A 25,989-nucleotide genomic window follows, 5' to 3' on the forward strand; every position below is an offset into this window, starting at 1 on the left:
TGTAGCTGTCCATAACTTTTTTCTTTGTGCTCTTCCTAAACTTCAACCACAGCAACCCTACGTTCAGTTGGGCATAAACATGCAGGGTTTATTTAAACACTTAAGTTATACGTTATGTTAACAGGCAATTATATTGCGCACGTTCAACATAAGGCTTCTTGGTGCTGAGGAACAGGAAAGCCAAAATCCAGATTATATGAACTGACAGGTTTGCCTGTATAACTCGGTCTTCAGTTTTTTCCTGAGCTTCTTTCTGTCAACCTGCATACGGTTACAGAGAATTACAAATCACAGGAGCTTTCGTGGAAAATCTGAAGCCTCCCACCCTTTTCTTCTTCAATTTAGGGATAATCAGTAAATTAAAGGAGGAGTGAAGCTTGTGGATAGGTGTGTAATTCTTCAAACTGGTTTCAATGAATCGAAGTTTCTCGTATAATGGGGCTTTCAAAGTAATACACCAAGCTTTAAAAACAATCCTTTGGTCCAGAGCAAGCCAGTGAATGTTTTTCAGTATTAGGGTAATATGTCAATTCCTGGGTTGTTTAAAAATAAGTCTGGCTGCTTGGTTTTGAACCATTTCTAGTCTGCGTAACTGAAATTTGGGAGGCAAATATATGATGAGTTGAAATAATCCAGTCTGGAGGGATACCATAACCACCAAAAATCAGAGCTTCCTGCGTGAGAAACCTAGAGGTCTTTTTTATTCTTCGGAAGTTTGAGAACCAGGATGAAATCACAGATGAATGTGACGAGACGTTTTGCAGATGTTTTGAGGATAAAAGGATTCCCTATTTTAGCTGACCAATGATTTCAAGTGTCAGTTTTGTTATTCAGAATGACAATCTCGTTTTTTCCCGCATTAAATTTTAGAAATGTTGTACTCACTCAATCCAATATGGAACACGCTTTTATGGAAGTTTCCCTGAGAGGCAAGTGACTAAGAGTCATCTGCATAGTTATAGGCTTTAGATTTCTTAGTGCCAAAGACCTGAATCAGGGTTCCAATATAGATGTTAAACAGATGCGACGACAAGGAACCCTGTGAAACACACATTCAAAGTGGAACGCATGGGCCTTATAAAGGCCTAGGCAGATCGACGACCGACTGAGCTCGGCTGTCCAAAGAAACATTTCAGCCAAACAAACGCTGAGCCTCGAAATCCAGCAGCCTCCACACAGTACACCAACAGATTATGGACGATCACGTTGAAGGCCACTGAGACGTCTAACAAAACCAAGGCTTATTAATAAATGTTCACTAAAATGTGTGCATTTAATGCACGAATTTGTGTTGAGATGAAAGTGCTACTGTTTAATTAAAAAATGCTATACTTACAAACCAATTTCAGAAACAGTCAACAGAATTTAAGTTATTCTTCCACAAACATTCATGCTACATTTTGCACAGCAAGGTGTGCAATTAACACATCTAGTATTCAAATATAGTAAGAATATTATGTAGTTCACTTAAGGATACAGATACATAGGCAAAGGAAAATTAAGGTGTGCATGTTATAACTGTGGTTAGCCAACTCACGGGAAGGGCCAATCATCAACTTTGACCTGTTATTTCCTGAACCTTGAAATAAAGTCTGGCATTTTGCAATCATACTCAGTTTCCAATCCTAGCCATCAAATGAAGCATCCAACATGCTGGGGCTTGAAAAATCACAATCAAAACACATTTAAAGGAAAAGTACTGTATACTAGTGTAACTGTACATGATTATGCTTGGGTACTGATAAAGTCTGAGAAGTTGATCAACTGTTTATTTGCCGCAATGAGTATATAAATAATGAAAACAATCTTATGAACAAAACCTACTTAGTGCACATATTCAAGATTTTAGGTGTCAGAGTTATTTAAAAAACAAAACATCCGTATGTGTATTATTTTTGGCAATATCAATTCCAGCTACTGTGCTCTCCTGGCCATCAGCATCTCCCTTATGTTATCTTCAGCATCTTTTACACTTCGTTCCAAATAAGATTTTTTCTGCTGCAAAATAAAAGAAAATTGTCAAGCATTTTCAGTAAAATAGAAGTAATAATACAATTTCGTTGATATGTTTTCTTCCACGTGGTTTATAATTTTTATTCTATTGATCCACGCTGTCTCGAGGAACAATATTGGATCATCTATGTTAAGAACATTTCATAAGCAGGCAGAGTTGCTGTTTCCGGTCAACAGCACCAGAACCTGGAAAAGAAAACAAAAGCAAATAGCATTCTACTATTGCCAAAAAAAAAAACGATCTGAAAAAGAGCTCCATGAAGTTCCATAAGAAGGATGCTAGCATAAAGGCAGCTTGACATTCTGGAGAACACGTACAAATCGCTCACTGCTTTTAGTTCAGTATGTGCGCTGACTGGGTGGTATTTATTGTGTAGCATCATTAGCAGACAAGAAGCCAAGCACTGCTCGATTCGCAAATTGCCTAATCAGAACCACTGTCACTGCAGTAAACTAGGAAATAGAAGAAGTATCTTAGTTTTAGTCCGTCCTTCTCCCCCAGTGGTCTAGAGAATTGCAGGACTATGAACAAAAGAGCAACATTTTTGATTATTTTAATGATTGGGTAAATGAGAACACTACATGGAATCAATATATTTGTATCCAAAGCCCAGATCCTCTTAGATACTATGGGGCACCAACCATCATGAGGAGGGGAAAGAAAACTCAGGTCATCATGTTTTTATCATTCATACATATTCATTTTGTAAGACTAAAGAAAATTTACTTATAATCATTGTAGGGATATTCACTGAAGTCAGGCACATAATTAGTCCAACCAATATGCAGAATCCCAGGGAAATGTTTTAAAAAACAACTAAATTGATAGTGAAGTTAGAGACTTTTATGTAGCAATGATTACAAGAACTTAATGTATGATAAAATGTAAAATCTCCGAAATTCACTTAAAAACGTTGAAGTGCAGTTGTAGCTATGAAATAAAACTGAAAAAAACACTGAAATTTGCCTGTTTGGGATAGCCACATAATCCATTACTTGCAAAACAGCTATGCAAACCATAACTCAGCACACAAATGACCACAGTCTCTCCCTTGATGGAAAAATAGTAATAACTAATGCAGTAAACGACTGTACACGTCAGATTACATATCACATTACCACTACAATGAGACTATTCTGAACACAGTATTTTATTGGTTTGAGTAAGTGCTACTTAATGAGGTGCTTTTAAGTGCTGTTGCTTAGGGATATCAGTATTATGAGTTCATAGCATTGCATTTGGTGAACAAGTTATGGTTTGCCAAGCTGTTATGAGTTTTGGATTGAGGAACTAATCATAACTGCAAATTTCTGTGGTTTCTCTGTTTAGGAGATTCAGAGGTAATTTTTTTAAAAATGTGTTAAGATGTTGCTACCAATCTGAACCATAACTTAGCTTTAAATTTAGTTTTTTCAGTCAATTTGTTTTTTAACGCTATGCTATAGCCAACTTCTATAAAATTATTCTGTTCCCCATGGAGTGTGGCATGTGACCTTGACAGCACTGACTAGGCCTTTGGTTAGGCCCTCAAACCAACCACTGCTGCGCATGGACAAAGGTCATGCGAGGCAGCAGTTGGCAAGAGGGCCTGGCCAAGCCCAACTGCACACAGCCTTGGGTGATATACAGCAGGGGTTGGCCTAAAAGCCTGGCGTATGGCCAGACCATGTGGGAAACTCACTGCAAGTAGACAATCCCCAATGTGCATGGCCTATGTCTAACCCAATGCGAGTAGTTAATCACTGTGCCTGGCCTTTGACCATGCACAGCAGTGGGGGCTGGCTGGCTATGGCTGGCCACAGCAGTTACTTCTTGCTAGTAGGCTTCGGAGTCTATAAAGACAAGATATTGTGGTGGTTTTCAAACAAAAAAAAAATGTTTTCTTGAATTTTTTTCAGGGGATGGAGGTGGTTTGTGCAACTTTAACAGCAAATGGCCTCTTAGAAACTTTAAAAAAAAATTCACATTAAAACTATTTTTCTCCCATCACTGCATTCCCAGATCTGCAATTCTTTTCCCCACACAAGATGTTGGTTTGTGCAATACATTGCAAAGATGCTGAAATGAGGACCGTTCTATTCAGTGTATTGCAGCATGCCCTGTGTTGCATTTTGGGGTCCGCCATATCTTTGCTGGCTGTTTTTTTCCGGTCTTCATGGAACTTGACATACAATTTATCATATGTTTTGAACGGAGGTGTCGTTTAATCTACAAAGACTCAAAGAAGAAAATTACTTCCTCTCCCCAATTAGCTTTTGGTCACATAGCTTGCAGGTGGTTGTCCTTGCTCTGAGTTCCTCCTCTCCTGCTGGATAAGTGATGAACTCCAATACAAGTGGATCCTTGGTCTGCTTCTACACATCCACAGTCGCTTCAGAATAAACCAGTGCGACCTCTAGAGCAGCAAAGGATATCCCACGACCCTCTTCTTGCCGTGCTCTGGCATGATTTTGTCAAACACAGCTATAACTGTAACACCTGTTCAGGGCTCCTGCTTTTCCTAAAATCTTCAATTTACCTCCTGTGGCTAAGTAAAAGGTATTTAAGTGGTGGAAACTTCAACCAATGAAATGTTCAGAATGCTCTTTAACTTGACAAATATTCAGTGGACTCCACCAGCAACACGTGTACATTTAAAGGATGTCTGGTCCGCATTAATAGGCATGCAGACTTAGGGGACACAGTATTTAGTAAAGAACATGTTACTTACCTTTGGTAACGCTTTTTCTGGTGGATACAGTAGCTACCTGTGGATTCCTCATCTTATGAGTTCTCTCAATGTGCCAAAATTCAACTGAAATTTTCTTCCTCACGTCGACGTCACAATAGCATGACTCCACACACGACTCCGTCTGATATCAATGGAGCCATAAGAAGTCGGTGGGACTGTGAGTTATCCACAGGTAGCTAATGTATCCACTAGAAAACACGTTACCAAAGGTAAAAAACTTGTTCTTCTGATGGATACAACTACCTGTGGAATCCTCATCTTATGAATAGAATCCCAAAGCAGCCCTGCACTCGGAGGTGGGTGCCAGACTGGTCAAACCAAGAAGTACTGCAAAACAGAACAGGCAAAATGGCCATCCCTCATAACTTCCGAGTTTAAGCAATAATGCTTTGCGAAAGTGTGGAGGGAAGCCCAAGTTGCTGCCTTACAAATATCAACAATTGGCACACCTCTAGCTAAAGCCGAAGTGGCAGACTTAGCCCTGGTAGAATGGACCCTAATACCCTCAGGAGGAATCTTCTTTGCTAGCGAATAACAAATCTTTATGCAAAGAATGACCCACCTTGAAAGAGTCCTCTTGTGGACGGCTTAGCCCTTCATTTTGCCCACATATCCAATGAAGAGCTGATCATCAATTTTCAAGTCTCTCGTCTTCTCAATGTAGAGACTAAGAGCCCTTCTTGGATCCAAGCGGTGCAGTCTTTCCTCTTCCTTTGAAGGATGAGGAGGAGGGTAAAAGGGCGAGTGTGTTATAGATTGTTCCAGATGAAAGGGAGTGACTGCTTTAGGAAGGAAAGCCACCCTGGTTCTCAGCATCACCTTGTCAGCTTGAAAGATAGTAAAAGGAGGTGACACTAAGAGCCAGAAGCTCACTTACATGTCTAGCTGACGTGATGGCTGTTAGAAAAACTGTCTTTAAAAATAAAAGCCTCAACAGGTAAGTATGCATATGCTCAAATGGTGAACCCATCAAAAAAGTCAGAACTAAATTAAAATCACACTGAGGCATTACAAAAGGAGTGGGAGGAAACTTGTTAGTTAACCCTTTAAGGAATCTAAGAACTATAGGGGACTTAAATAAGGAAGGCTGATCAGGAAGGCAAAGAAAAGCCAACAGTGCTGATAAATAGCCTTTCACTGTTGCAACTGCACAACCCTTCGGTGCCAAGGAAAGTGCAAAAAGCAAAATATCTGATAAATGGCCCTTTAAGAGATCAATTCGTCTCTCTCCACACCAAGTAACAGCTTTCGCCCATCTACCGGCATAGACAGCCTTGGTGGAGTGTTGCCTGGCTGATAAGATAACATCCACCACTTCTGGAGGGAGAGAAAAAGAACTCCGATTGCCCCATTCAGTCTTCGGGCATGTAGATGCACGCTCTGGAGAGGGGCGGGGGGAGGGTAGAACCTGCCCCTGTGAGAGGAGCTCTATCCTGTGAGAGAGGCAGAGCGGAGGGCACAGTGAGAGTTGAAGAAGGTCTGTATACCACACCCTTCTTGGCCAACCCGGGGCTATTAATATGACTTGGGCCGGTCTTGGCAACTCTTCCTCAGAACTCGAGGAAACAAGGGTATGGGAGGAAACACGTCCCCCAACACCACCTGCACCAGATACTGGAGGCTGCAGAACGAAGGGCAATGTGCGTTCTGGCAAGTGGCAAACAGGTCTATCTGAGGAACTCCCCACACCTGGAAGACGGTAAGAACCACGTCCGGATGGAGACGCCCCTTGTGATCGGTCGAGAAGTGCTGACTGAGACTGTCCACACGTACATTGAGAACTTCGGCCACATGGGTTGCTACTATGCAAATCCGATGGTCCTGCGCCCAGGGCCAGAGCTGCAGAGCCTCTCTGCAGAGAAGGTACAACCCTACACGCCCCCCCCCCCGGCTTGTTGATGTACCACATCGCAGTAGTGTTGTCTGTCAAGACTTGAACTTACTGACTGCGAGCGGACGGGAGGAAGGCCTTGCGAGCCAGACATATCTTCCGCAAGATTGATGTGAAACATCTGTTCTACTGGAGACCACTGGCCTTTGATCTCCAGGTCCCCCAGATGAGCTCCCCACCCTAAAATGGAAGCATCCGTTACGAATGTGGTCCACGGAGGTGGAAGACAAAACGGCTTTCCGTGAGAGAGTTTGCCGTCCACCATCGTAGATCCACTGCAGTGTCTCTGGAGATCGTTATTGACTCTTTGAGATCCCCTTTGTGTTGAAACCACTGTTTGCGGAGGCACCACTGGAGAGCCCTCATGTGCCAAAGTGCATCAGTGACCAACAGAATGCAGGAAGTAAACAGACCGAGCAGACGTAGGACCTTGAGGACTGGAACAGCAGCTCCCTTTTGAAACATTGGAGTCATCGTCTGTATGTCCTGAATCCTCTGTGGAGGAGGATAGGTCCAATTCAATGTTGTGTCCAGTACTGCCCCTAGGAACAGGAGGTGCTGAGAGGGCTCCAGGTGAGACTTGGACACATTTACCGTAAAGCCCAGGTTGAACAACAACTGGGTTGTCAAGCGCAAATGATGCAGCACGAGCTCTGGGGACCCAGCTTTGATCAGCGAATCGTCCAGGTATGGGAAAACAGATATTCCCTTCATTCTGAAGTCCGCTGCAACCACTGCCATAACCTTCGTAAAGACTTAAGGTGCGGAAGTAAGACCAAAAGGAAGGACCGCAAACTGGTAGTGTTGCGACCCTACCATAAACCGGAGATACTTCCTGCGCAACTTCAAAATAGGGATACAAAAATAAGCATCCTGTAAGTTAATAGACACCATCCAGTCTTCCTTGTTCAACGCTAGAAGCACCTGTGCTAGGGTCAGCATTTTGAACTTCTCCAGTTTGAGGAACCAATTCAAAATCCTCAGATCCAGGGTAGGCCTAAAATGACCATCCTTCTTGGGAATCAGGGAATACCTTGAATAAAATTCCTGACCCTTTTCCTGCTCCGGAACCAACTCCATTGCACCTTTTAACAATGACATGCCCCTCCTGCTGAAGCAACAGGAGATGCTCTTACGTGTAAAATGAATGACGGGGAGGGAACTCACAAAAAAGGAAGGGCATAAACTTTTCTCACTATGCTCAGCACCTAAGAGTCTGATGTAATTAAATCCCACTCGTGGAGAAAATGTAACGCCTTCTCCCTGCCGATAAAACATGCTGGTATATGGAGTGAAAACTAGGGCTGCTTTCTTGGTTGGACTCCCCCAGAGGATGAGGATGTAGCGGAAGGCTGCTGTGTGGCTCATTACATCCTAACTCTCCTACAGCCCCTATAAGGCCTTTTGAGAGAGTTGGCAGGCTGCTGGATGTTGGATTGTAGCCTTTCACAAAATGACGACCCACAGCCAAACCCTCTGAAAAGATCTAAAGGGTGCAGAAGATGAAGCCTGAAGACCCAATGATTTTGCAGTCGCCCTGCTTTCTTTGAATGGTTCGAAGGCTGACTCCGCCTTAGCCTCAAACAGTCTCTCGTAATCAAAAGGGAGGTCCATCAGCATAGTTTGAACATCAGAGGAGAAACCAGAACCTCTGAGCCAAGCACGCCTCCTAGTTGTGATAGAAGTGCCCATGGCCCTAGCAACTGAGTCTGCAGTGTTCAGACCTGGTTGAATGACCTGCTTTGCTGCCGCTTGAATGTCCTGCAGGAGTTCATTAAAGTCCCCTGCACATCCTGTGGCAATTTCGAAACAGCTGCTTTTGCTGTGTCTATTACGGCATAGATATAGCTCCCCAGCACACATGTGGCATTCAGAGATTTTTAGGCCATGCTGCCTGAGGAAAACTGCTTCTTAGCTTTCTGCTCCATACGTTTAGACTCCAGATCCGATGGAGTCATTGGGAACGAACCAGGAGTTGATGGCGCAGAACAAGAGACGTACACTACCAAGCTCTAGGGGTTGGATGCTGGGATAAGATCTCCTGCAGTAACTCTGTACATCCTAGCAACAGTATTAGAAACCGCCGGTGTCGTAACAGGTTTCCTCCATGTCTCCAATATGGGCTCTGTGAGGGCATCATTGAAAGGGAGGAGAGGCTCAGAAGAAGTTGATGGATGCAAATTCTGATTCAAAATATTTGTTTTCAACTCTGATACAGGGAGTGGTAAGTCCACAAACTCAGCAGCCTTCCTTATCACACCATGGTAAGTAGTTGCTCCTGCCGTGAGTTCACCTCCAGGGGATAAAAACTCAGGGGACGTATCTAAACCACTAGCAGAGTCTAGGCCCTGAAATTTACTTGCAGGCTCTAGAATTTCTCCTTCCTCCAATAGCTGTTCTCGATACTCTTGCTCCTCCAAAAGTCTCAAGGCCCTCCTTCTCGACCTTAGTCTGTTCTCTAAACACGTTGTCAACAGAGTTATCCAACATCGAAGGTGCAGGCTTCAAAGTAGATGGTAGCACTGGCGGAGGAGAGGAAGGCGAATCCACACTCTGTGCCGATCGGGATCCATCCGGTGCCTGTATCTACTCCATCAGCACCACTGGCACCATCATTCAGGGTAGAGGTGGCGTCGATCCAGTACCTTCACAAGGAGTCACTGGAAGAAAAGGTACAAAAGGGGCCTGCTTATATGGCGCCGGCAACCCCAGCATGAATGCCAATGGACCCATGGGACCAGCAGGTGCACCAGAGGGGACCATAGCTCTGATAAACATGCTAAACATAGCATTGAGGAATGTTGATGGATCCGCTACCGGAGCCGGGAAGGTAGGAAACCCTTGCTCCTCTTGAGGTGGCGGAGTTGAATCCATTGCTTGAACACAGACTCCTGATCATGAGTGGATGCAGAAGAAAAATGAGCTACTGGGCATGCTGGGGACTCCGATCTCAATCAAGGTCGGCGCCAGAGAAGCCTGTGGGCTTTAAGGCTGAGGAGACACTGTCGGGTTGACCTCCCACGCCGTGTAGCACCGTCTCGGAGGAGACCGAGACCGATCTCGGGATGAACGGCTTTGTGGCTCATGCAGTCGGCTTCGCTTCTTATGAGACCTCGAGAATCTATGCGACGAAGTATCCCTTGTCTTTGATCTTCGGCGACCCCTCTGCTGTTTCTTAGCTTTTGCCAAGAAAAGCTTAGCCTCTCTCTCTTTCAAAGCCTTCAGGTTCATACGCTGGCAGGACACGCAACCATCGAAGTCGTAATCAGACCTCAGACACCAAAGAATTTTCATGCAGATCTGTCATTGACATGGGACCCCCGCACTCGCTACAAAGTTTAAATCCCAATTTTTTCAGTGGAGACATTGTAGTGCTCTAAACAATTCCCTCGAAACAGTTTACTACGAAGAGATAGGAAATCAACGTTAGCGTTGAAAGCGTGACTCAATTGACGTCAGACGGAGTTGCGTGAGGAGCCGTGCTATTGGGACGTCCTCATGAGGAGCTAGGAAGAAAATTTCCATCACATGCTGGCGCAGTGGGAGAATTCATAAGGTGAGGAATCCACAGGTAGTTGTATCCATCAGAAACTGAGTTTACTCCAAACGTCCACAAAGTCCCTTTGGTGCTCAATCTGGTCTGGCCCACGTTTAAACCAACTAATTTATGGGGATATAATTTAGGTTTAAAATTTTGAAGAGTGCCTAAAATATGGTCATAGTTCCTAGATTTTGTCTGGAATCCGCAGCTCAACACACCCAGAATTGCGCATCAAACCTGGGTTTGAAGAATGTTCACAAGTTAACATACTAAGGGTTCAGATATCTCCAATGTTTTAACCCATGGAAGTCCACCAAATATTTCTGTAATGCTGTTTCAAACTATTGAACAGATTTATACCAAAGCAAACAAAGGCAATTCCGAATCAAGTTCTTATTTTACGCAAAGTTAAGTATAAATTCTGTTCAGGCTTTTTTTTCTGTAGCAGACAGTAAAGATTTCTATGGCAATTAAAACTGTAAAACTCATCCCAACCACCCGACAGAGACACACACACACACACACACACTCTGCCCCAAGCTCCAAAACCTACATTTTTCAAAACAGTGAGCCACATATCTCCCAGTATCAGGCAAACAATGAGCACTAAATAGATAACGCTTAGCCTTGTGGTTCTGAAATGAAACCAGAATCCTTGATGGCAATATACACCAATATTACACAGTATGGTTCAGCTTGGCTTTCCGTTGGAAAGACATTTTTATTATAGTCTGGCTTGACAGCGCAGTTGTCCAGACAATCATGTGAGAATTCCTAGAGAGGGAAGCGTTGGAACTCCTTAGAGGGTTTCTGCATTGTACTGGCCTTAATCAGCAAGGATAAATGAAGCTCTCTTGTTTTCTAAAGTGGAAAGCGTACCTGAAGTGTATTTGAGGCCAAATGGAGATAACGTTGCTCTGTATATATGAATTTCCCACAATAAACTTCAGGAACTCTCTGTACTTTCATGCTTCTGGAACATGAAAGCATCCTATAGGACTACTAGAGCTGATGGAATATCAAAGGCAAGGTTCAACATACTAAAATTGTCTTTCCTAATCTATTTGTTGTCAGTTTTCCAAATCCAGGAAGTGTCTGAATTCCTTCTTTCAATCTTTTATTATGTAACTAGAAAGTATCAGGTATCAACTGATGAACATCAATTGCTTTCCTTTTCTGTGAGGGAGGTACAAAATCCTGCAATTGCATTAAGGTGCTGGGTTCTTTGTGCAGGAGGTACAGATGGAACCAGAGTGTTTTTGATGGTACTGCTGGTGGTGTCTTAGAAGAGCTAACCATTTTGCACAATCCTCAGCATGCATTTATACTTTTTATGCTTCATAATTCGCCCAGACACTGTGCAATACTTTTCCTCCACGAACAATATGACATACTATGGAAGAATCAATGGGAATTTGTGCTCTGGTGTCAGTAGGGCGACCTTGGTTTATGGTGTGGGTGTTGGTACTGCCAACTAAGATGTTTGAGCCATTTATTGGGGCAGATTGTAACAATGCCTTTCCACTGATCTATACTGAGATTTTTAAAATAATCAATACTTTTAGCAAGGTACATGGCCTTAACTATTTGTGCACTGATATTCATCTGCTGCAATTATTTTGTCGGTGTGAGTACTACAGCATGGAGAGTGACAGGAAGATTAAATATCGAAGGTGGTTGAGATGCAAGAAGTAACCAGGATGACTAACAAGCAGCCAGAGCATGACAATATTCTACCAAATCTAAGTAGTATTCAACTTGATTCAACACCTACACTCTTCCTTCAAAACTCTGTGAAAGTCCTGTCTTTTCTACATACCCATGCCCTTGGAAAACCTTCACATGACCCTATAGTGAACTGGTAGGCTGAACAAATGCCAGGCAGCACGCATTTCCTTAGTCCTAGTTGAAAAAGCTGCAAACCCTGTCCTTGGTCTTGTGGTATTAGTTGCTGCTCCTTCAAGGAAGAAAGCTAAAGATTCTGTTTCTGGTCAAGATTCCACCACATTAGTATATAGAAGTAGCCCAGGGAGAAAGTGAATACTGAATAAATCAAAAAGCTCAACCTATATCCAACACAGTGGCTGTTGGCCTCCCACCAACTGGCCATTCAAGATGCAATGTTCTTTCACTGGGGGTAGGTTCAATCTAGATACACTCTATACCCTTCAGGTGTGCCATACCTCTGTAACAACCAACATACATGGGAATAATCACTCTGCTGCTGTGGACCGCGGTCTAGATGACCAGTGACTAATAAAATGCTGTTGGTGGGCATTGGCTTCTTTGGCAGAACACTAAGAGGATGCATGGGATGGGCACGTAGTCGATCTCTTTGTGTAAGGTGTGCAGCTAAAGCTATGTCCTTAGCTACAGTCAATGTTCAAGTGCTGCTCTTCTTAACCCACTGACTGACCCTGCTGTGACAGGTTTGGCCCAAGACAGGAAAGCATAATACTACCTATCTGCTCTATTCTGTGGCTACAAGTTCAAATCTAGACACATGACCTGGCCGTGGGTTTGGAGGAAGAAAAGAGGAAGGCTGACAGAAGGAGATGAGACATAGGGATGACTATTGCTAAACCCTAAAAAGCAGTGTTACAATTTAAAGACTACATGCTAACAGGGGATACTTTGCCTCTCATGCACTCAAGAACCTTTATGTGTGCCGTAGTAAATGAGTTTCACCCATTTAGTATTTTCCACATTGGACAAGCCGTTTTTTGGGCTTTTATTGTGAGCAAATTTAATTAACCAAATCTCACTCACAATTAATTCAATGTAAATGGGCTGAGAGTGCAATGTCCAAGTGTGTGCCTATAAGGTAATGATGCTGCTGTGCAGCGAGTGTAAGAGGCGCTGGGTGGTTACCCATGAACACATGACCACATGTGTGGGCTGCACTTGTAAGACTACGCCCTTGCTCAGCACCATATCAGCGCACAGGTAACTTGACAGAGAAGGGGGCTCATCAAGGATTTGTACTGAGATGGGGTAGGCTTTATAATGTGAGGGGACATTCACTGTGTTGGACTAGGTTTTACTGAAGGATTATGGTGCTTAAACTGGATTACAGACTATAGGAGAAATCTGTCCTAAGCTACAGTTTTTCGCTACTTAGGCCAATCTAGGGGTAAACAGGAAGAATGCATTTTTGCAGTCCCCAACATCATACATACACTCCTTAACTCACTTCAAGCATTGTCATATGTTCCCGACTCAGCTCATAATCAGGTTCCAGGCATTTGTCCCCTCTGCTGGGCAAAATTAATTACTGTGCTCTGCAGTGGGATAAAACACCTCCATACACAATAAAGCCATCAAGCGTGCATTTCCCAGTTCCTGGGAAAGAAAGGAGATGGAAGAAAGTCTACATCTATCAATTAGCTTGTCACACAGCACCAGGTCAGGGGCAGATAACAGTGCAGGCCCACAGAAAAAAAGGAGGAGGGACAGACTTCTGGAGGAAATACAGGATGGGTTTGCCTTTGAAGTTTTGAGGAGAAGCAATCAGGCAGCTGTTTCAGCTAGAGGGGTAGCCGAGGCTCTTGGGTGAGCTCTTCCCACAGACAACTTGAAGTCGCCTGATTAGATTGTCTCAGAATGCTGTGCTGGAGAGTTAGGACAAGGGTGGAGGGATGATGTGGCACCCTAGGATAGGCTAGGGGTATCTGGCTTCCAGAACCTTCCACCCACACTTAAAGCCCCTGCTCAAGGGAGAGACTGATGAGGAGACGCTGGACCTGGGAGAGACAATGACGAAAGAATGTCCAGCTGGAAGAAGCCGCCACCTTATGAGCCATGATGAACAGCTGATGGAATGGAACTGCTGGAGGACCCTAGAGGGTTTGCCTAGGACTTCTATGGACTTGCCCTTGACTCCAATGACACACAGGTGCCCTTCAAGAAGTCAGAAGGCTCTGGGACCTAGGCAGTGCAACAGAGAGTATATTCTGCTGGCTGGCTGTAGAGGGGCTGTGGAAGGTGCAACCCAAGTAGGTGAGAACACTAGGAATCTAGGCAAAAGACAGGCTTGGTGTAGGGAGCAGTAAAAATGCAGCTCCCAACGAAAAGGCGGTCTGAAGAAAATGCTCCTGGTGCCCAGAGCTGGCCACCAGGAGCAACATAAGCCTGGAATTGTTGAAACAGCGAATAAAACCATAAGGCGCTTTGCAGCATACTCACAAAATTTCCCCAAGGAGGACCAAGCCCCAGGGCGTTGCGTCGGTATAACAACATTAATTTGTTTTTTTGTGTGTAATGGGTGTGCATGGTGCTACCTCCCTAAACAGTTGTGACTCCAGGGTCCCCTTCTCCTCAAGGGCCAACTCATGCAGTAAGGTCCCGGGGTCTCCAGGACCGAAGACTCAGCCGAGTGTGTTTCCCAAATGCCCTCCCCAATGCTGGTGTCTGCACAGAAAAACTTCTCCCACCAGGCAGGAGCAGAAAAGATGAAGTGCCAGCTCTAGCATGTAGCAAGAGGTGTGGAATTTAATAAAATGTATACTTGTCCATAAGATAGGCTGCTTCATAAATCTAGTTTAAAAAATCTATTCGTCCCTTTGGTGCCATGTAGTGCAGCAATGCATGTTTTTTTTTGGGGGGGGGATAAACCAGTTTTATTGATTTTTGTAATACGAAGATCACCGGAGTGCAGCAACAAATTATGACAGCAATCGTATTATATAAGAGCTCTGATATTAGCCTCTCTGATGACGCCATGGCTAATGCTTGAATACTAGCAATTTCCTTAGTTTGCCACCTTTCTGCAGATCTACATACTGATGCTGGAGGTAAGCAAACATTCAAGGGTTGGAATGGCTTTTTGAGTCTGTGCAAACCTACTACCTAGCATGTTTTGAGGTTTTCACCAGCTTTTCTCTAATATTTTCCCATACTGAAAAAGGTTGGAGCTATACTCCTGACAAGGGCAGACGTAAAACGTCTTCCAGTGTTGGAAAAAAAAAAAGTGGTTAGAGGGAAAGTGAACTTGTAAACGCTCAATAGCTGTTCACAAGAGAATTCTACGCACGCATATTTACTGGTGCTAAAATACAGTTCACAAATATTTCCTAGAAGTAAGCAGGGCCAATGTAATTATGCTGCAGGAGAGAATCAAATTATATGGCAGGGTTCAGTAAATTATATGGCAGGGTTGAGTAAATTATGCGGCAAATAATGCTGCTTAACATGCCACATTTTGTAATAGTATTACTTCATTATTTTGTCGTGTTTAAACTTAGCATTTGTTGCACCTCAATAGTACCAGTTTAATGCCCAAATATAGCAACAGGCAATAGAAAAGTGACCAATCCAGCTTTGCACAGGGCCTTCCACTGAGTGTCAACACGTGTCTTCGCATCTGTATTAACTTTGAGCTAACACTTTTTTGGTTAAAATCTACAGAATATGTGGCAGTTGATGGATTATGTGGGAAAGGTGGCAAATCTTTAATTATAAGAAAATCACCACACAATCGCATAATTCCAGTGGCCCTGGCCATAAGACTGACCACTAATGGCAGACCAATTGGTTTTGCCAATGCTTCTTTACTTTCATGTTTCCCAGTATCTTGTTGAAATTAGTTACACTGATTTTCCATTATGAATATTTCCTAGAATTAGTGCCATGCATCAACACATTTTACTAAATGATGCTGCAAATAAATGGTACCTAAAACGTCAGTAATTTTGCAAAACATTTTTGTTCTAGTTGTTTTTTTTGCGAACACTATTTTGAAAGCAAAGAATAATCAACCTTGCTTTCAAGCTTCTGAAAATGTTTGCATCTTGGTTGCCTTATACGTAGCCTCATACTGTTAAACGTTTAAAACGTGTGTACACATTACTTTTTTTTACTGGAACCACTGCCAGTAGTGCAGCTCGAGCTTACAACATTTATTTACACCACTCACACTAATAATAAATGCTTTGCTTTAATGAACCATAAAAACTAGTTCAAACAGGAACGTACGGACACAAATATTAACTCATCTGCAGACAATTTCCTTCCCTGCTCCATAATGTAAACTGGCAGCCAAAGGGTTTGTGCAGCAGGGGGTTGGGCCTACTTTTCCAAAGGACAAAATAAACAGGAAAACTTGTAGTTCTCCACACCAGACAGTATGAAGTCCTGGGCATGGAGCTACAGGAATTCCACACCCCTGCAGCCTAGAAGGTGCGTGCCCATCTGAAGATGGCAGGGGCTGCGGTGGACTTGGACCTCCCCCTGGAGTCACCTAATGATCCTGGCAAGACCACGTTGCCTAGTGAGCAAGGGTACGAAGGATTTAGAAAAAGAAAAAAAAAGTGGTGTGAAGCCTCTTCAAAAAGCAAAAAGTGACTCATTAAATATGCATCACCTTGCCAAAGGAGCACCCCAGAACCCTCTAGGGTGCTCAGAAATCTCAATATTGCTTCTTATGTGGTACCCCACAAAAGGAAGGTGGCATCACGCTAGAACAAGTCACTGTACCACTTGATGCTGATGCGGAGTGACTATATCAATTTTAATCCTCATTTTACAACTATTTATTGCAATTTTTACTGAACTGTTTCTGCACACTTGAAACTGTTCTTCAAGGGAAAGAGTAGAGGCAATGTCACTAGGCTGGGTGGGGGGGATTGAAGAATTGGGTGTTGCACTGAGTACTCGCAATTTAGTGCTTAGGCCTGCTTATTTTGCACACTACAAGCAGCCATTTTTGGTTCGGTTGCACTCTAGTGGTTTTAGCTGGTCCCCTCAAAATGAAGGACGCAGTGTGGACGTGCAGCAGGCGTGCTGCTGTCGCTCCAAAGGCAAGCCCTTCAGCACTCTTATGGGCCCAAGGGCCAGGCACTCTGCCCATTTAATGAACAATTGGCTTATTCACTCTGCCAGTCAATTGCAAGCCGTACACTGCTGCAGAGTCCTTCTTGTATTGTGAGAGCTGTGGCTGGTGTTCCCAGCCATGCTGCAGTGAGTCACACACAACCTCGACACTCACATCTTGGCATCTACTCTTGATCAACTGTCGCATAGCATAAATTGGACGTTTGCTACCTCTTAATGGATGAGGAACCAGATCTGCTTTTTCTTATAGAAACATGGCTGCAAAGTGGTCTGGTCTGACGGGGCCCAGGCTATCCTCCCGGGATTTTGCATCTGACCATGTAGGAAAACAGGTGGAGGGATAGCCATTGTCTATAAAGAAACTCTAAAGGGTATGTTTGTCCCTCTCCAGATCCCAAATTGTGAGAGTCTGCTGTTTGAACTTCCTTTTAGTCCCACTTTTACTTTCTCTGGAATTCCAGATTATAGAAATCTGGGTTCACCCACGCAGTTTCTAGTGTCTCTCCCAGATCTGGTTACGAGCCTAGCTGTGAAAAGGCCGAACTTCACCCTGCATGGGGATTTTAACATACACTACGAGGACACAACCAATAGCGCCTCGACGAACCATGTGATCTGGCATTGCTTCAATTATCATAACTAGTATGAAAAAGGTCATACAATGACTTTATTTTTAGCAATTTACCTCATATATTGCTGTACATAGCCCTTCACCTCTAACTTGGAGTGATAATTATCTGCTTCCTTTCACTGTGTCAGATGCCTCCTCCTTGTCACCTCCCGTTCCTACTGGTCGGAGGGATCAATGCTGGTCAAATTAAATAAGCAGGACCGGTCAAGGGTTTTGGATGCTACAGTAGCTAATCAGTGTAACTAAGCAGCCTCCTTTTCAAGAAGCATTAATGATTGGATCACTGACTCGTTGGATAGGGTCCTTCAGGCAAAGCAGTTCAGGAAATCTCGACGATGTAAAATATCTCCCTGGTTTGATTCCCACGAACTCAGTTTGAAAAAAGGACTGTAAGCGTCTAGAGAGAAACTGGAGGAAGACCTATGATGAAGCCAGTAAGGCTAAATATTGAAGTTCTGTAAGGCGTTACCCTACAGAAATAAGAGCTTCTCAATTGGTTTATTTTTCTACTAAAATTGAGCGATCCACAAACTCGCCTAGGAAGATCTTTCAGATCCTAAAGGATATTATGGAGCCTAAACGTTTGACGCGGTCCAGGAAGCCTCTTATGAGCACAGCAACAATTTTGCCCACTTCTTTCAGAAGAAGATACTAGATATCTATTCTTTGTCTCTGGACAATGCACTTTCAGAGGATCCCCAGGTATCCCCATGGCTCATTCAGCTCAGACTGTTACAGCCTTTCCAGACCTCACTGTGAACCTCCTCACGAACGTCCTCTTCATAGTAAAATCAGGGTCCCCCTTGACCCAACCCTCCTCTACATCTTAAAACTGGGGTCAGATAGCATAGCCCCGGTACTGGCAGACCTAATCAAACTTTCCCTAATGAGTGGGCAGGTTCCTTTACACAGGAAGCATGCAGTGGTCAAGCTGCTCCTAAAGAAATCTGGCTTTAACCTGCTGTGTTTGAGCAACTATAGGCCTGTGTCCTTGCTGCTGGGTGATTCAAAGCTTATTGAAAAACATGTCAATAAGCATCTTTTGGCCTTTCTGGAATCCAACCAGAACCTCCACCCCACTCAAATGGGATTTTGATCACAGCATAGTGCGGAGACGGCCCTGCTGTAGCTACAGAGGAAGCTAGACGTCTGTTAGACCAAGGTGGTTCAGCCGTAATCATTCTCTTTGTTCTCAGCACAGCTTTTACATGGTGGATCATGCCCCCCTTCTTTGTCACATAATACAAGCTGGCGTTGGAGGTTGTGCTTCAAATTGGCTAGCCTCCTTTCTGGAAAATTGAACTTTTCAGGTCCTTGAGCATGCCTTCTATTCCAACACTCTACCTATGGGATGTGGGGTACGTCAGGGTTCCTCCCTGAGCCCCACTTTCTTTAATATTGACATGCGTCTATTAGCCGAGATTGTTCGCTCTTATGCTACCTGACAGATGTCCAGGACTGGAATACCTTGTGCTAGCGCAGTGGGAGCAGCCTTGCCCCTGGTGGAATGAGCTCTCAAGCCCGCAGGAGGCAGCCTCTTGGCCAATGCATAGCAGATCTAAATGCAGAAAAAGACCCAGCGTGAAATGATTTGTTTCTGCACTGTCTGACCCTTCTTTGCTCCCACGTACCCCACAAAGAGTTGCTCATCAACCCGGAGCTCTTTTGTGCGGTCAAGAAAGCACAATTACGCTCTTTTTGGGTCCAGCCGGTGGAGTCGTTCCTCTTTCTTACAGGGATGCGCTGAAGCAGAAAAGGTGGGCAGGGTGATGTTTTGACCAAGCTGAAATGGGGTCACTATCTTTGGGAGGAAACAGGCTCGAGTTTGGAGTACCACCTTGTTCGGACACATGGTGAGATACACTGGCTTAGATGAGAGCCTGCATTTCATTCACCCTCCTGGCAGATGTTATTGCCACTAACAAGGCTGTCTTCATCAGGTGAGGAGCCGGAGAGGACAGTTATGTAAGGGCTCAAAGGGAGCATACATGAGAAATGTGAGAACTAGATTTAAGTACCACTGAGGCATAACAAAGGACGTAGGGGGAAACATATGTACAAGCCCTTTGAGAAATCTATGTACAGTAGGTGATTTGAAAAATGAAGGCTGATCAGGCAGCCTTAGGAACACCGATAAGGCAGAAAGATAGCCTTTGAGTGTCTCCAAGGCAGAACCCTGCTGGGCAAGGGATAAGATAAAGAAAAGAATGTCAAAGAGAGAGAAGCAGAAAGAGGATCAACAGATCTTTCTGTACAATAATTTACATAACGGTTCCATCAGCAGGCGTATACTATCTTCGTGGAGGAACACCTGGCTGCTAGTATAACTTTACAGGAGAAAGGTCGGAGACTGTCAACTGTAGCCACTTAATCTCCGCGTATGAAGGCGCAGAGTTGACAGGTTGGGGCTGAGAACCTTCCCCTGCTGCTGTAACAGAAAGTCTTCCTGAAGGATCAGAGGATCGATGCTCATTTTCTCTGTGCTCAGTCCGGAGCCACCAGGATTACTTGGGCCCAGTCGTTCTTGATCTTCTTGAGAAGTCTGGGCAGAAGTGGTATAGGTGGAAAGGCATACAGGAGGCTTGAACTCCACTTGCGACAAAAAATGTCGCCAAGCGAGTGCCGCCTTGGAAACTCCAACATGCAATACTGATGACATTGTGCATTCTCTGCGGAGGCGAACAAATCTAACCAAGGTGCTCCCCACTGTTGAAAGAGTCCTTGTGCCACCTCTGAGTGGAGACACCACTTGTGAGCCGCAAAGCATCGAAGGATGAATTCGCCTGCCCAGTGGTTCAGAGAAAACTGCCAGGTGTTGAACCACCAGAGTTATGCCCTGCTGTTCCAGCCATGTCCAGAGATGCAGGGCCTCTTGACAAACTGTCCACGATACTGCTTGTTGCGGTACCACACTGAAGTGGTGTCATCAGTGAACGTTCAGCATTCCGTCCATCACTTGTTGTTTTTGCTTTGTCGCCCTAAGTGGGTAGGGTATGCCCAGACGTGGGTCCCGTGCTTCCCATGCCACTGGATTCAAGCTAGCCTGGCTGATGAGGGGTGAAACCCCGAAACCGGTCCCAGGATGCTTGTTTCCGGTCCAGTGAGGACCTGGCTTGGCAGTTCGGTCTGGACTGTTCCCATGAGGAACAGGGTCAAGACTGATTTGCATATGGCTGGGTCCAAACTGGGGTGGCATGGTGAGCAAAAGAACGATGGATTAAACCCAGATCTATGACTGGGGGTGAGCGTTTGACAATGTTCAGCATTCCGTCCATCACTTGTTGTTTTTGCGTCATCAGTGAACACCTGCACCATCTTACCTTTTACAACAGGAAGAAATGCTTTCAATGCCATTCGGATCGCCTGGAGCTCCAGTAAGTTGATATGGAGTACGGATTCCACCGGAGACCAGAGGCATCTAATCTCCACCTCTCCAAGATGGCTTCCCCAGCTAGTTAGGGGAAGGGAGAGGAGTCTGCCTCTGACCCAATCACAGTTCATTAACGACCACTGCAGATCTTTTGTAGTTCCCTCTGAGACCTGAACTGTGTCTGTGAGATTCCCCTGATGCGGTGCCCATTGGAACTTCAGGTCCCACTCTAGAGCCCTCATATGCCATCTGGCATATATGACTAACAGGATGCAGGAGGCCATGAGACCCAACAGCCTCAGTGTCTGTCTCACCGAAATCCAGGAGAGAGGCCAAAACATCGGTATCATAACCTGAATATCCTGGACTCATTGCTTAGGAGGATAGGCCCGAAACTGCACTGTGTCCAGAACAACTCCGATAAAAGGGAGTGTCTAAGAGGGAGTCAGGTATGACTTTGGTACGTTTATAGTGAACCCCAGTGAATGCAGGAGGTTTTCCGTTCTCTGAAGGTTGGTGACGACAGCCTGGGGCGAAGGAGCCTTCACCAGCCAATCGTAGAGGTAGGGGAAGAATGAAACCCCCTAATCTGCACAGATGAACTGCTACCACCGCCATCACTTTGGTGCACACCCGAGGGGCACTTGTGAGACCGAAGGGGAACACAGTAAACTGAAAGTGCTCGTGGCCCACCTTAAAAGGCAAGTAACGCCTGTGAGGAGGCAGGATGGGGAATGTGAAAATACACATCTTGCAAGTCCACACTACCATCCAGTCACCTTAGTCTCAGGCAGACAAGACCTGAGCTATAATGAGCCTTTTGAATTTCTCCTTTTTGAGGAAGAGAATAACGTCCCTTGTTCTTTTTGGGAATCAGAAAGTAGCAGGACTAAAAACCACTGCCTACTTCTGACATTGGATCCTTCCTATGGCTCCCGTGAACAAGAGAGCCATAACTTCATTGTGGAGCAAGACTAAGTGATCCTCCATCAGCTGATCTTTTAATGGAGGCATAGAGGGAGGGAAGGACTGGAAGGGAAGGGAAGGGAATAGCCCTTCTGTATGATCGACAAGACCCATTTGCCTGATAAGGACCGCCAATGAGGGAGATGAAATTGAATCCTCCCTCCAACTGGACCTGTATGGTCTTGCAGAGTCGCACTAGGAGGACTTGGACGCTGTGGAGTAATCGGGCTGGACTGGGCAAAGACTTCTGGCCATATCCTCTGGGTCTGAAGGTACTACGACATTGTCCCCGCACAGGATGCTGACCTGACGGTGGCTGGTCTGTGGATGATATGCTACCCCGCCCCTTCCGAAGCCACAAAAGGGGCAAAAGAGACTGTTGGAGAGGGGTAGCTGAGATACTCAAGTACTTGGCTGTAGGCCGGGAGTCCTTGAAGCGCTCTAGCGTGGAGGCTGCCTTTTCACCAAATAGGCGGAACACAGCGAAGGGAATGTCCGTAAGGTTTGCCTGGACATCCCCCGAAAGCCAGATGTACAGAGCCAGGCACGGCGACAAAGGGCCACCGTCGACGAAATCGATCTACCCAGTGAGTCAGTCATGTCCAAACCACATCTGATAGTAAAGATTGGCTGCATCTCTCCCATCTTTGACTACTTATGAGATAGCGGCCCGCACGCCCTACTGGGCCTGAGGCAGCACCTGCACCACCGTATCCCATAAAGTATGAGAAAAACTGCTCAGTAGGCATAAGGAGTTTACTGACCTCAATGCCAGGCTGGAGGAAGAAGACATCTTCTTCCCAAGCAGGTCCAGCCTCTTGGATTCCCTAAGTGGGGGAGCAGAAGGGAAAGCATCAGGGGCGGGGTGTTGTGTGAAGAAGCTAGGATCGCCTGGTGCTGGGCTATGGCGGCAGCCAACTGTCCTATTTACAGGAGCCCCTGCGCTTGATTTGGACCATGTCCCCAGCAGAACACCGTGAGGGCTTCATTAAAGGGTAACCGGTTCCCATGTGGAAACCCCCTGCTGAAGCATCGCAGTTAGAAGTTTAATCCAGACTGGCAGCGTAGGCAGATCTAGGTCAGGGACCACAGCAGCCCTGCGCACCACTGAAGCATATGACGCTCTCTCCTCCGTAGCCACCTTAGGAGGTTAGAGCATGGCAGTATCTAGAGAGGTGTCTAGTCTACTGGCCTCTCCTAACTCCTCATAGCAGTCCACTTGCCCCATTTGAGACTCCAGAGGGTCCTGAGATTCCCTCCCATTCCTCACTAATGCCTGGCTGACGACAGAAAGGTTCAGGCAATGATCTGGCACCTGTTGGTGCCATCGGCGCCGGGCGATGCCATTCCTGCTCCAGATGATCAGATATTAGAATGAGGCTCGTGCCCCCAATGGCGCAGGGAGTGTTGACGTTGGGAGCGATGCCTGAGAAGGCAGTGTATGTTTGTGTGTGGACTCGGCACCGGCAGCGTGGAACCTGATGGGGTCCCTGCCAAACCCGCAGGGCCCAAAAGCACACCAGCATGGTCAGCTCGCTCAAATACGAGATGCATGGCCTCATAAAACTTTTTGAGCTGACAGGGGTTGCTCAGGCTCCCAGAAAAGGGGGGAGGCTCGAAGTCCGCCCTGGCAACTGCTCTGCGGAACTCTGCCTGGAAAGTCTATGTTCCTGATAAACCTCGTCGGCCGACAGGCGAAATTAAGTTGAAGTCAGCTTGGATGACTTCTTCTTGTGCCTCTTCCCCGAGTGGGATGAAGAGGACTTTGGGCTCCTGGAGCAGTCCTGTGACGACCTCCTTGACCGAGATCAAGACCTACTGACGCTGACTGCCGGGCACCATGAGTGTCCGGGATCGCTCCCTCAAAGCTTTCGGAGCCATGGCCCGCCAGTCGGAACACGACTGAGTCGTGGTCTCAGTCTAAACACCAGAGACATAACTTATGGGGGTCCGTCACCCACATGGGCTGGTGGCAGACACTGCACGGCTTCAACCAGTCTTCCTAGATGTCATTCTTTGTACAGACAACAAAAATCTTCTACAAAAAGTTTTAAAAAGGTCCTGATAAAAAAGAGATAGCTCAATTCCAAATCTGCCCTTTAACGTGCGCGGAAGGAAAAGAACTGGTGTACGCACACCTGTGTGGTGCCTTTATAAGCGACCGTGAAATCACAGACAGCTCCAATGGCACTGACAATGCCATGCGGATTCGAACGATGCCACCAGACGGCGCAGGCAAGGGTATTGTTCAGCAAAAGTTACGGATTCCAAGATGACGCCATCTCGTCCAGTAATTCCTCCAGAGAATTTTTCCAAACAGGAAAGGAAAACTTTCAACCCCATCAGCTCCCCCTTCACTAGTTCATACACAGCAGCTATGTGATAACCTAGTAATCTTCTTTAGAAACCAGACTGAGATTACTTATAGAGACTTCACGGACAATCCCATGGAGAGGAGCCTCAGGTAGCTGATGCCCCTTTAGAATGCTGCCACCATAGCTATGGCAACTTTCTCTCACTCTCTATAGAGCAAATAGTTGAGATGACAACATGACCGCCCTCAAGAACGCTACCCGCGAACACCACCACCTGATCCGTGCTGCCAAAAGGAACTTTTTCACCGACAGTCTGGACAAAAACAGCCACAACAGCAGAGAACTCTTCAGCATCGTCAAGGAGTTCTCCAACCCCAGCGCCAACGCCGTCACGCCCTCACAGGATTTGTGCGAATCCCTCACCACTTTCTTCCATCGCAAGATCAGCGACCTCCATGACAGCTTCGGACACCAGACCCAACCAAACACCACCGAACCCGCATCCCCGGCCATCACCCTCAACAACTGGACCCACATCAACACGGAAGAAACCAAATCCATCATGAACTCTATCCACTCCGGCGCCCCTTCGGACCCCTGCCCGCACTTCATCTTTAACAAAGCCGACGACATCATCGCCCCGCACCTCCAGACCGTCATCAGCTCTACTTTTTCTTCTGCTACCTTCCCCGAATGCTGGAAACACGCCGAAGTCAACGCCCTACTAAAGAAACCTACGGCTGACCCGAGCGACCTGAAAAACTTCCGCCCCATCTCTCTTCTGCCTTTCCCAGCCAAAGTAATAGAGAAGACCGTCAACAAACAGCTGACCACCTTCCTGGAAGACAACAACCTGCTCGACCCCTCACAAACCGGATTCCGAACCAACCACAGCACTGAAACCGCCCTCATCTCAGTCACAGACGACATCAGAACCCTGATGGACAACGGTGAAACAGTCGCCCTCATTCTTCTCGACCTCTCGGCTGCCTTTGATACCGTCTGTCACCGCACCCTAATCACCCGCCTCCGCTCCACCGGGATCCAAGGCCAGGCCCTGGACTGGATCGCCTCCTTCCTCGCAAACCGCTCCCAAAGAGTTTACCTCCCTCAGTTTTGCTCGGAACGCACCGAGATCATCTGCGGCGTACCTCAAGGCTCATCACTCAGCCCGACACTCTTCAATGTCTACATGAGCCCCCTCGCCAACATCGTACGCAAGCACGACATCATCATCACCTCCTACGCCGACGACACCCAACTTATACTCTCCCTCACCAAGGACCCCGCCAGCGCCAAGACCAACCTACAAGAGGGCATGAAGGACGTTGCAGATTGGATGAGGCTCAGCCGCCTAAAGCTGAACTCTGAAAAAACGGAAGTCCTCATCCTCGGCAACACCCCGTCTGCCTGGGACGACTCCTGGTGGCCCACGGCCCTCGGCACCGCACCGACCCCCACAGACCACGCCCGCAACCTCGGCTTCATCTTGGACCCTCTTCTCACCATGACCAAGCAAGTCAACGCTGTGTCCTCCGCCGGCTTCCTCACCCTCCGCATGCTCCACAAGATCTTCCGCTGGATCCCCGCCGACACCAGAAAAACCGTGACCCACGCCCTCGTCACGAGCCGCCTGGACTACGGCAACACCCTCTACGCCGGGACCACAGCCAAACTCCAAAATCGCCTGCAACGCATT

General features: G+C 46.0%; 1 protein-coding gene across 1 annotated transcript in view; it reads right to left on the reverse strand.

The window, feature by feature from the left end:
* Window positions 1-1,747: 1,747 nt before the first annotated feature.
* The window catches only part of PFDN1 (prefoldin subunit 1), a 120,625-nt gene continuing 96,383 nt past the window's right edge, over window positions 1,748-25,989 (reverse strand). Inside the window, exon 4 of the mRNA XM_069199305.1 lies at window positions 1,748-1,998. Within this exon, the coding sequence (XP_069055406.1) occupies window positions 1,915-1,998 (84 nt within the window). The 3' untranslated portion in view covers window positions 1,748-1,914. The remainder of the gene's footprint in view (window positions 1,999-25,989) is intronic.

This window comes from Pleurodeles waltl, chromosome 7 (assembly GCF_031143425.1).
Source record: "Pleurodeles waltl isolate 20211129_DDA chromosome 7, aPleWal1.hap1.20221129, whole genome shotgun sequence".
NCBI lineage: Eukaryota > Metazoa > Chordata > Amphibia > Caudata > Salamandridae > Pleurodeles > Pleurodeles waltl.